The 12,692-nt window shown below is 41.2% G+C and overlaps 1 protein-coding gene across 3 annotated transcripts in view; it reads right to left on the minus strand.

Moving 5' to 3' along the window:
* SPECC1L (sperm antigen with calponin homology and coiled-coil domains 1 like) overlaps window positions 1-12,692 on the minus strand; it is a 128,762-nt gene that overhangs the window by 58,215 nt on the left and 57,855 nt on the right. For all 3 annotated transcript variants that reach the window (XM_036077942.2, XM_078060707.1, XM_078060708.1), the window contains 2 exons: window positions 5,681-5,754; window positions 4,401-4,576 (listed from right to left, as the gene is read on the minus strand). In XM_036077942.2, the coding sequence (XP_035933835.1) occupies window positions 4,401-4,576; window positions 5,681-5,754 (250 nt within the window). The remainder of the gene's footprint in view (window positions 1-4,400; window positions 4,577-5,680; window positions 5,755-12,692) is intronic.

A 12,692-nucleotide genomic window follows, 5' to 3' on the forward strand; every position in this document is an offset into this window, starting at 1 on the left:
CCAAAAAGAACCTGACTCAGAACTGGGATCTTGAGGTTCTGTCCTGTTTTGAGGAGTCTGGGAATTCACCAGTACATATGGGTTATCTATACTGGCCCTATCTAATACGCCATGCACAGACATGAAAATACAAAAGAAATGAAATCAAAGTTCATATTCTTTAAAACAAACCCTCTGTAATCTCCAAATAGAATTTCTACACAGGAAACAAAAAAACAAAACAAAACCTAGGCCCTATTAGTAACATGAGTCTCTGAGATGCTCAGTGGATGGATCATGAGTCATCTAAAAAAATCAATTACATTTTATTTCTGGCTAGCTCTAATTCGCTGAGCTGACTAAACACAGAAGTTTTCATCTGGAACGAGATTTCAGTTGCAGAGCTTGTACATGCCATATAACCATGAAATAAGTTTATAGGTAGACAGAAACTAAGCCAGTCCTTGGGAAAATTTGGTAGCTATTTGGCTCTTCTGATAGATTGTACCACAGGGTCTCATGCTCAGAAAATTTTTTTTTTTTTAAGATTTTATTTATTTATCTGAGAGAGAGAGAATGTGTGTGTGTACAAGCCGGGGAGAGAGGAAGACGGAGAGGGAGAAGCAGACTCCCCGCTGAGCAGGGAACCCGATGTGGGGCTCAATCATGATCTGAGCCGAAGGCAGATGCTTAACCAACTGAGCCACCCAGGTGTCCCGTCATGCTCAGAAGTTTTAACAAAGAATCTGTAACAGTGATTATCAAACCTTTTGGTCTTGGAGCCCCTTTCCACTTTTTTTTTTTTTTAAGATTCATTTATTTATTTGAGAGTGAGCAAGAGATAGAGCATGAGCAGGGGCAGAGGGAGAGGGAGAAGCAGACTCCCCGCTGAGCAGGGAGCCCAAAGCGGGGCTTGATCCCAGGACCTGGGACATGACCGGAGCTGAAGGCAGACGCTTAACCGACTAGGCCACCCAGACCCTCCCCTTTCCACTCTTAAAAATTACTGAAGATCCCAAAGAGCTTTTCTTTATGTGGCTTATATCTATTGACATCATAATGGAAATTTAAACTAAGACATATTTAAAATACTTAATTCATCTAAAAATAAAAATAAACCCAGGGCTTATCAATACAACATATTTTCATGAAAAACAACTATTTTCCAAAACCAAAAAAAGGAAGAAAAAGAAGAAGTAGGAGAAGGAGGGGAGGAGGAAGAGGAGGAAGAAGAATAGCAGCGTTTTTACATTTTTAATTATCTCTTTAATGTCTGGCTTAACAGAATACTGTTAGATTCTCATCTCTATTCAATATACTGTGAGATAAAAAAAGAACAGGGCTCACCGATATGTAGCAGTTGAAAAAGAAAAGATTCTTTTAATGATATTCAAATAGATAACTGTGGCTTTTTAGACAACTGAGGCTGTTTTTCCTTGATACTATACCAAAATGTAGTAAGTGGTAGTTACTTAAAAGTTTGTTGCAATGTGGAATTTGAAACCATGTGAATAAACTTTTCCTACTCTGTCCATTAAAATTCCTCTAGTCTATCTTATACTGTAAATGGATCTTCTACCCATATGTGACTGCATTGGTCATACAGAAAATATTGGTTCACTGAATTACACGGATTTTCCAAATGTTGACATCTGTCATTATAGGATTTATTATTTAAAAGTCACATTTGTTAATATCACCAATGATCTCATCAGGAAACTCTCTAAATACGGAAGCTGCCAAGCTTGTGATGGCAGATACAAGTTTTCTAAAATCCTAACATTGACTCGAATTTCCACATTTTAGCACTGGCAACAAATACAGTCAGTTGTTTTCCTTGAGGTGACAGTGACAGTCTCTCTTCATTCATTTTCAAGGAATATCTACCAAATACCAAAGTCTGAATATCTGTAGTTTGTTTTAGGTTGAGTTGTTTTCCGACCAACAATCACAGAGCACCTTCCTTGAGACAACCTCATACTTGGGTATACAGCAGACACAGCGGAAGTGCTTTATGTATACTTCCCATTCATCACATGGAATGTTAAACAGAGTATATACTCAAGGACTGAGATTTAGTAAAATTAATTTACTGCTTCATCGAGGACATCTTTAGGACCTGATGGAATGATTCTTCGAGAGCAGAAATTTCAATTACTCAGGTTAACATGAGAATGAAACATTTCCAGGGGGTGGTGCAGTCAGTTAAGCATCTAACTCTTGGTTTCGACTCAGGTTGTGATCTCAGGGTCCTGAGATCTAGCTCCCTGTTGGGCTCCCACACTCAGCACAGAGTCCACTTCAGATTCTTTCTCCCTCTCCCTCTGCCCCTCCCCGCCGCACACTCTCTTTCTCCCAAATAAATCAATCTTAAAAAAAAAAAACAGAATGAAACATTTTTGATACACCATTTCTTTAACAGTGTACAGAAAAAAGGTAATATAATATGAGTTTACACCAAGTGGAGAAACAATAATCTTCCACTTCAATCCATGTTCTGCTTAAGGAAGCCAAACAAAAATGGTTTAGTGATACTTTTCGCTGGGCCATACACTAGAGCTAGGCAACAATAAAACAAGATAGCTTTTCAAGGATATCCTGTTTTATTTTGTTTTGTTTTAAGTAGGCTCCACGCCCAACATGGAGCCCAACAAGGGGCTTGAACTCACAACCCTGAGATCAAGACCTGAGCTGAGATCAAGAGTCGGATGCCTAACCAACTGAGTCACCCAGGGACCCCATAAATATTTTTCTAAATTTTTTCCTATGTCTACCTAAGATTTAGTTAAAGTAATGAATAATCAAATATTTTTTTTATAAAGTAAACTCTATGCCCAACTTGGGGCTCAAACTCATGACCCCAAGATCAAGTCATATGCTCTACTGACTGAGCCAGCCAGGCGTCCCTAGATAATCAAATTCTTTTTTTTTTTTAAGATTTTTTTTTTTTAAAGATTTTATTTATTCATTTGACAGAGAGAGACACAGCAAGAGAGGGAACACAAGCAGGGGGAGAGGGAGAAGCAGGCTTCCCGCTGAGCAGGGAGCCCAATTTATTTATTTGACAGAGAGAGACACAGCGAGAGAAGGAACACATGCAGGGGGAGTGGGAGAGGGAGAAGCAGGCCTCCCGCTGAGCAGGGAGCCCGATGCGGGGCTCGATCCCAGGACCCTGGGATCATGACCTGAGCCAAAGGCAGACGCTCAATGACTGAGTCACCCAGGTGCCCCGATAATCAAATTCTTAGTAATAACCTCAAACATAAAAACTACTCCCCCCTACTCATTAGAGGGAATCTCACTGAGGAACTCAGAGCATATCACAAATGGCATCTCATTAATACTTTATATTGGTTTCCAATGATCTCTATGTTTGTTTGTTTTTTTACTTTTATTTTTTAAAGATTTTATTTATTCACTTGACAGGGAGAGACACAGCGAGAGAGGGAACACAAGCAGGGGGAATGGGAGAGGGAGAAGCAGGCCTCCCGCGGAGCAGGGAGCCCGATGCAGGGCTCGATCCCAGGACCCCGGGATCATGACCTGAGCCGAAGGCAGATGCTTAACAACTAAGCCACCCAGGCGCCCCCCAATGATCTCTATGTTAATGGGAAAAAATACTACTATGGAGATTCAGGTGGTTATAAGTGAAAACTCCTCAAGTGAGTGATGGAAAAAAACTCACTTCGCATTCTTTACTTGGGTCTCTAATAATATTAGTTATTAAAGCAGGGGCGCCTGGGCAGCTCAGTTGGTTAAGTGTCTGATCCCGGGTCCTGGGATCAAGCCCCATGTCAGGCTTACTGCTCAGCAGGGAGTCTGCTTCTCCCTCTCACTCTCCATCTGTGCTTTCCCTCTCTCTTTCTCTCAAACAAATATATAAAATCTTAAAATAAAATACAGTATACTCATCACTGCCCTGGCCACTCTGCAGGCAGATCTCCTCTAAGCCTTGCAGCAACACTGTAAAGCAGGTAGTACTGTCTCCATCTTACAGATGAGCAAACTGAGGCTTGGGGAAGTTAAGGGCCCTGACCAAGATCACATAGCTAGTAAAGAGCAGAACTGGACAGGAGTCACACCTATCTGCCTCCACAGTACACATCCTTAATCACAGGCTATTAACCTAAAGCAAAGTAACAGGGCTGGAGTGTGCGGATACAGGAAAGGAGAGAACTAGAAGGTACCTTGTGCCAGGGACCAGTGTGGCCCCTCCAGAGCTGTTAATTAAGACACTGACAACAACTCTGACAGATCATATAGACTGTGCTATTTTACAGGTGTCATAAAGTGAGGCCAGAAAAATTGAGTAACTTCCACTAGGATCCACACTCATTCTTTCCATAATACCACATCACAAAATTGGGATTTAAGTGTTCTCTATTAAAACGTAAGTGCACAACTGGTTTCTCAAAACATACTTGCGTGACTTTATTTCCTCCAATTCTTTGGTGAGTTTCTCGTTTTTTTCTTGAGCCTCATGTAACCGACGCTTCAGATCACCAATCTCCTCTTGGGCTTCAGATTTAATATCATTGGCAATGACCACAGCAGTCTGGAGATCAGCCTGAAATTGCCGCCACTCCGCAGATTCTTCCTACGTTAAAAAACTAAATTTTTATTTCCAAAAGAGAGCAATAAAGACTTACTTAAAAATAGTAAAATGTGTTTATGACTGCACTGTAATGCACTATCCCAAATGATGATTAATTTATTTTAAATCTCAGAGAACTGCTATTATCATTTCTAACAGGTAACAGGTAATACAATCATTAGTAGTGAACTTGTTCTTAATGAGGAAGACTTTCTAGCTGCTCTGCCTCACGAGAGTACTCAATATTAATGACAAAAATGTCAAGTCTCCCTTCCTTATGCAAGTTTATAAGTCTTATGAAAATAAACACATCGTTCAAAATTTACAGCACTTTACCTCTGAAAAGTAGATAATGGTGTGAACCATACTGAAAGATTTTACAGTGAAAAACTATAAATATCTTGACATCAAAAACTAACAGGAAAAAAAAAATCAAAAGTCAAGGAAAAGGAAGAGGAAGGCCGAAGAAAAACACTAAACTCAAACTAGGCAGACAAAATCATACAAAGAGAGGAGCTAAGGAACGGTACAGTGTGCGGCTTCCCACAGCCACGGAGGATGCGGGTGTGACCAGGCGGACAAGCCTCCCCAGGGTGTCGCTTCCACCAGAGCCACAGCTGTCCAGTCCCAGGCCCGGCATCCATCACCCCAAAGCGATTTTCTGACACCATGAATACAGCCTGGTAACTGAGGCATGACTCAAACTCTGAGATGAGCTTCCCCCACCTCTGCAGCAGAGTGGCACTGCTGTCGGCAAGCTGATCAAATTCACAGTAGACAGAAAACCCAGATGAAAAACAGCTTGGTTCGGGACACTTTCTAATCAAGAGTGAATAATTTTTCTTTCCAAAATATAACACTTGCTTCCTAAATCCATCTTTTTAAAATTACCATTCATAAATTACTAGTAGATTCTTCTATCCAGAATCTAGCACTAATCCCAACTTGAAATGATGGCATTTGCTTTCTGCCCAAAGCCCAGTAGGATCAGTATTTTAACTGTATCTGAAGCTTAAGATGAATGCTAACACGATCAAGGACTACACTGTACTCAACTTTCAGAAACCTAGGTATTCTAATGAGATAATACATGAGGATTTAGCCTACCCGAAGTCTCCTGTGGAGTGTCTTGATTTCTCTTTCCATGTCATGTTTTTGATCCTGGAGTTTTTTAACCGTATCTGAAAAGAGCACAGAAGTTTAAATATTTATTCTTAAAGCTGTGTTCCAAGGAATAATATAAAGAGAGGTATTTAAATATGGCATTCAAAAAAAAAAAGGTCATCCTGTCCAAAGACTTTCTATTTTTAATACAAAACTCTAAAAGAAAAAAAGAATGTTCAATCCAAGTATTAACCAGTATTACTTTCTAAGGAAAGTATCAAGTTTAAATCACAATTTCTGGATTGCTTCCTTCCTCACTGTCTTAATTCCGAAACAAAAAGTTAAGTAAAATCAATTGTTAGAAACACACACATTGTTGGCTCATAACCAATCAAAATAACACTATTATTAAAGTGTGAACTTTTGGGGCTCCTGGGTGGCTCAGTCCTTAAGCATCTGCCTTTGGCTCAGGTCATGATCTCAGGGTCCTGGGATTGAGCCCCGCATCAGGCTCCCTGCTCTGCAGGAGGCCTGGTTCTCCCTCTTCCACTCCCCCTGCTTGTGTTCCCTCTCTCCCTGTGTCTCTATCAAATAAATAAACAAAATCTTTATAAAAAAAAATAAAAAATAAAGTGTGAACTTTTAATCAAAAGGTTATTAAACTAAACTCTTTATGAAAGCATAACTTACTTTACACACTGGAAAATAAATTCCAGAAAAGTGGTGAATCAGAAAATTTTTACAAACTTAATTCTCTGGGGAGCTGCTATTTACATTAATTCTATGGAAAGTCTTTTTATAAAATAAGTGATATATTCATAAAATAAATCAATACTCAAATTATTTCTTACATAATATGAATTTTCCTTAAACAATTCCGCTTTCACTGTAAACATTTAATGAGTACCACTAATATGCAAAGTACCATTCTAGATAGAGTGGGAATGCAAACATGAAGGCCCAGTCAAGCCCAGTGCCCCTGGAACCAGAAATGTACAGGAAGTCACATTCTTTTTTTTTTTTTTTAAAGATTTTATTTATTTATTTGACAGAGAGAGAGATAGCGAGAGCAGGAACACAAGCAGGGGGAGAGGGAGAGGGAGAAGCAGGCTTCCTGCTGAGCAGGGAGCCCGATGTGGGGCTCGATCCCAGGACCCTGGGATCATGACCTGAGCCGAAGGCAGACGCTTAACGACTGAGCCACCCAGGCGCCCCCAGGAAGTCACATTCTATTTGGAGGTTCTGCTCAAAAGTCCATGTTTAAGAGGAAATGCCTTAGGAGGTACCCACTGGTAACTGCCACCCAGTAAATCTATCCCAGTTGGTTACTTTGACAGCTCAGGGACTGAGCACCTTCTCATGGCTTAAGCACCAGAAAAGGCACTGACATCTGGTGACAAATTCTCTGACTTTGCCTGCCCCCCCCGCCCCCTCCAGGAGAGCCCTATCCTTTCTGTGTTCCAGCCAACACTGTTACATTTCTTTACACATCTGTCTCTACCACTAGACTGAAAACACTTCAAAGTCAGGAGCTATGTGGTGACTTCACAGCTCCAACACCTGGCACATGGTAGGGCAGTAAAACGGGATAAATGTATAAATATGCAGGCTAATGGAGGGAGCAAGAGAAAGCGATACTAAAATCAGAACCTAGGATTTTTAAAAAATATTCCACTGACAGAACTGAACTCTTTATTATCAGGGACATCATCGCTATAGACACTGGTGTTTCTGAGTAAACATTCCCTCCTATTCCTTACACTTACTTAGTAGCAGGAACCTAGGCATAGTGAACACCTGCGTGAGGTGTCACATGTCATCAAAAAATTGTCCTGGCTGGCTGTCGGTGGAGCATGCGACTCTTGATCCTGGGGTTGAGGATTCAAGCCCTATGTTGGGTATAAAGATCACTCAAAAACAAAATCTTCAAAAAAAAATCTTGGGGGCGCTTGGCTGGCTCAGTCGGTAGAGCATCCGACTCTTGATCTTGGGATTGTGAGTTCAAGCCCCATGTAGGGTTTAAGATTACTTAAAAATAAAATCTTTTCCAAAAAAAATCTTCTTGGGGTACCTAGGTGCCTCAATTGGTTTCGCGATTTCGGCTCAGGTCATGATCTCAGGGTCATGGGATGGAGCCCTAGTCGCTCCCCAGCAGGGAGTCTGCTTTTCTCCCTCTCCCTTTGCCCCTCCCCCAACTCACGCCCTCTCTCACCCTCTCAAAAAAATAAAGCATAAAAAAAAATCTTCCTTAAGTTAACAAATTATTAGCTTTTAATCAACACCCTAAAGTAGGAGTGTGTTGTTGTCTTTTCTTAAACTGTTCATCTTCCCCCTCCCAATTCCATCAGGAACCTGCTCTGCTGTAAACCTGTGACTTGATACCTTTAATTCAACATTGATACATTTGTGTTCAGACATTTTTATTTTTTTTTTAATTTTTAAGTCTTTCTTTCTTTTTTGAGAGAGAGAGAGCACATGAGCAAGGCGGGGAGGGGCAGAGGGAGAGGGAGAGAGAGAATCTTAAGCAGGCTCCACGCTCAGCACAGAGCCCAGTGCAGGGCTCAGTCTCATGACCCTGAGATCATGACTTGAGCTGAAACCAAAAGTTGGATGCCTAACCAACTGAGCCACGAAGGTGCCCCAGATATTATATATGTGTAATAATTATTATAAATATATAATGATGATACATTTTCTAAACCTGAATAAAAAATAAATGAGATAAAACATGGGAGGAAAACCTGGCCAATTTTGGTAGCCAGTAATTAACTCCCTCCCATTCACCAACACAAAACTGTTCAACAAAGTTGGGGCCTCTGAAATAAAAAGGGTTCAAACTTTACATTAACTCAGCAGATACCTCATAAGTACCTCCTTTGTACCAGGCTTTTTTCTAGATGCTTAAGATATAAGGGAAAGGGAAAAAAGATATAGTCCCTACCCTCTTAGGGACAGAAAAGAGGGTGTTTTCATAAAAAAAGATTAGATTTTAAAAGTCTGTCTCTGTACAAGCTGCTTCCGACCTCATTTAACCTGGAAACTGAGGGTCAAAAGGGCCATTCAATTTGGTTAAGAGCAAAGTGGACATCGGTGAGTGAGTCCAATACCCTGATCCATATCTCTGGAGGCAAGGATGACTCAAACCAGCATGGATCATCGGCTCCCATATGACCTACATACAGACGAATTGAAGGTCTTGGTGATATTATCAGACACAGATAAGAAGGACAGAAGCTGAAATATTTCTAGTGTTGGGAACACTAGGAGTTACACCTTTCATTTACACTATATTTAAATGCAAAAATTTTGGGGCACCTGGGTGGCTCAGTCGGTTTAGCATCTGCCTTCAGCTCAGGTCTTGACCCTAGGGTCCTGGGGTGGAGCCCGCACTGGGCTCCCTGCTTAGTGGGGAGCCTGCTTCTCCCTCTCTCTCTGCTGCTCCCCCTGCCTGTGCTCTCTCTATCAAATGAATAAATAAAACCTTTTAAAAACTAAATACATAAATGCAAAAACTTTTATAATTAAAATAGGCAAGCAAAAAAAAAAAGTGTATATTTCTCCTCCTCGGCTGAAAACAGTTTTCCTTTTTTTCTGGTCACAAAAGACGTATCTACGAATCTTTAGATAATTCACATAAGACAAATCACAGCAAATCTTACTACTGCTCACTTTTAACATCTGGTGTGTCTTGATTCGCAGGTGACATTTTGAGCCACCTGGCCATCTTAGACTGGTCATAAAATCCCAGACTTCATTCATTTCTTTGGTTGTTATTCTTTTCTCTTTCCCAAACTCTACATTCATGACCACATCATCACTACTCGTAAAAAGGCATTCTTCTTGGGGCGCCTGGGTGGCTCAGTTGGTTAAGCGACTGCCTTCAGCTCAGGTCATGATCCCAGCGTCCTGGGATCGAGCCCCGCATCGGCCTCCCTGCTCAGTGGGAAGCCTGTTTCTCCCTCTGCCTGCCACTCCCCCTACCTGTGCTCTCTCTCTCTGACAAATAAATAAAATCTTTAAAAAAGGGGGAGGCATTCTTTTGTACTCAGCACTATGTATTTATTATTGTCATGTCTTATTAATCCTTTTAAACAGAAAGGAAAGGAAGCTGGCAGCCAGTGGACATATTTAGGCAGAATAAAGTGCACTACAAGTGTCTCTAGGGAATTTGACTTAAATTTCATGAATCATAATGGTATTTTCACTTTGTAACATAAAGTATTAAAAATGACAACAGGCTTTTCCTCCTTGGAAACCAAAGGAGTCTGTACGTGTGCTCTTGTTTTGAAGACTAGCTTAACAAAACTGCCATCTGGCCCAATTAATGGTCACACGAAAGGGCACTGTTCGTCTTCAAGTCTGGGGCCGCTAAATGCGCTAAAACTTCCTCCTCCAAGTTTTTCTAAAATGAGGGGACACTGCCATCTACTGTCTTCAACTCAAAAGCAACATTACATTCTTTTTTTTTTTTTTTTAAAGATTTTATTTATTTATTTGAGAGAGAGAATGAGATAGAGAGAGCATGAGAGAGGGGAGGGTCAGAGGCTTTCTGCCGAGCAGGGACCCCAGTGTGGGGCTTGATCCCAGGACGTTGGGATCATGACCTGAGTTGAAGGCAGATGCTTAACCGACTGAGCCGCCCAGGCGCCCCAAACTTTCATTGATTTTTATACCCCCAGGAGTCATAGGTTGAGTCTGTGCTCATGGTAGCTCCCTAGTAACATCGGCATGTATGATGGGCATGTAACTGGGCCAGAATGAAGGCCTGGTTGATTGTTCCTTCTTTGTCAGGGATGAGAGCTCTTAGTGGTGAAAAGTCCTGGGATCAAGTCCCGCATCGGGCTCCCTGCTCATGCTTAACCAACTGAGCCACCCAGGTGCCCAAGCAACATTACATTCTATCAAAGAACAGAAGAACTACTATGATCTCATTTTTAATTACAAATTATAATTCAATTTTACAATGTTATTTTTATTCTAGAAATCAGGTAAATTGTTATTCTCATTGGTATTAGACCAACTTTGCTCTGGACAATTCTGGGCACTGCCCTGCCCATTTAATAATGGGGTTCATAATCTTTTCACCACTAAGAGCTCTCATCCCTGACAAAGAAGGAACAATCAACCAGGCCTTCATTCTGGCCCAGTTATATGCCCATCATACATGCAGATGTTACTAGGGAGCTACCATGAGCACAGACTCAACCTATGACTCCTGGGGGTATAAAAATCAATGAAAGTTTGGGGCGCCTGGGCGGCTCAGTCGGTTAAGCATCTGCCTTCAACTCAGGTCATGATCCCAACATCCTGGGATCAAGCCCCACACTGGGGTCCCTGCTCGGCAGAAAGCCTGCTTCTCCCTCTCCCTCTGCCTGCTGCTCTACCTACTTGTGCTCTCTATCTCTCTGTCAAATAAATAAATAAAATCGTGAAAAAAAAAATCAATGAAAGTTCACAAGCAACCTTTTGTGGCCTCCAAATCCAAGAAAACCCTCAGGGTACTACTGATACCTCAGTGCTGTCAGACCCTTACATCCTATCGAGCACCTCCAACTAACATCAGGTGCAACTTCTAGAGGAAGGGAAAGGCCAAGTGTAAACAATCAGTTAAAATACCATGCCTGAGGGGCGCCTGGGTGGCTCAGTCCTTAAGCGTCTGCCTTTGGCCCAGGGTCCTGGGATCAAGCCCCGCATCAGGCTCCCTGCTCCACGGGAGGCCTGCTTCTCCCTCTCCCACTCCCCCTGTTTGTGTTCCCTCTCTCGCTGTGTCTCTCTCTGTCAAATAAATAAATAAAATCTTTAAAAATTAAAAAATAAAATAAAAATTAAAAATTAAAAAATTAAGTAAATAAAAAATAAAATACCATGCCTTAGGGGCACGTGGGGGGAGATGGGCAGTATATCCAGCCACCAGGCCACAGCTCTATCCCCAAACCAGAACTCCTGATGCTAAAAGAGGACACAGATGAGTTTCAAATGAACCGTTTACTACTTTTATTTTTCTTTCTTTATTTTTATTCCTCATCCCCCCAAAAAGTAGGTAGAACTTTTTCCCCTTTGATTCTAAAAGTAATGCACGTTTACAACAAAAAGTCTGGGAAACAGAAAAGGGTTGCAAAAATAAGATTACTCATGGGGTGCCTGGGTGGCTCAGTCGGTTGAGTGTCTGACTCTTGGTTTCGGCTCATGTCATGATCTCAGGTTTGTGGGATCGAGCCCAGCGTCCAGGCTCCACACTCAGCGGGGAGTCTGCTTCTCTCCCTCTGCCCCTCTCCCCTGCTCTCGTACTCACCCTCTCTCTCTAAAATAAATAAATAAACCTTAAAAAAATAAGTAAGATTACTCATTATTTACACTTGGCATATATATCCTTCCAGACTTCATGTGTGTAAATTTTTTTCTTAAAATGGGATTATAGTATTTACACTTCTTCCTAAGCCTTTCCACTAAGCAGCAGATAATGGGTATCTATCAACAAATACAGATCTGCAGCACTATCTAATGGCTGTGTTAGTATTCCATCAACTGGACATAAAATTTATTTTAGCAACCTCCTATTAACAAACACAATGGTTCTACAATTTTTGTTATAAACGCAATTAAGTGTCTTTACACAACTGTTCAGGTATTACTTGAAGACACATTTCTAGAAGTGGAAGAAGTAAGGAAGGACCATTCGAAACTATCAACAGGATCCAAGTTAATCCGTTAGAAGGTTCCAGCTCAAGAATGCAGAAATTTTTTTGAGAAGTCACCATGTTATAGAATTTATTGTACAGGATACACTGAAATCAGTATTTCTTAAGGAACATCATTATGCCTGGCCACCATTTCAGTGTAATGTTGTATTTAAAACATTTATGATTTTAATTACAGAAGTAATACACATGGCTCATACTCTACTGCACCATTACCTGCTTTATTGCATCTACGGCACTTTGTGCTGTACACACAGAGCTGCCTAATTTGTCCTCACTGGTGAAATGGCAGCCACTGTAGGGATGCACTGTGCACA

The sequence above is a fragment of the Halichoerus grypus genome, chromosome 13 (assembly GCF_964656455.1).
Source record: "Halichoerus grypus chromosome 13, mHalGry1.hap1.1, whole genome shotgun sequence".
In the NCBI taxonomy this organism is placed as follows: Eukaryota; Metazoa; Chordata; class Mammalia; order Carnivora; family Phocidae; genus Halichoerus; species Halichoerus grypus.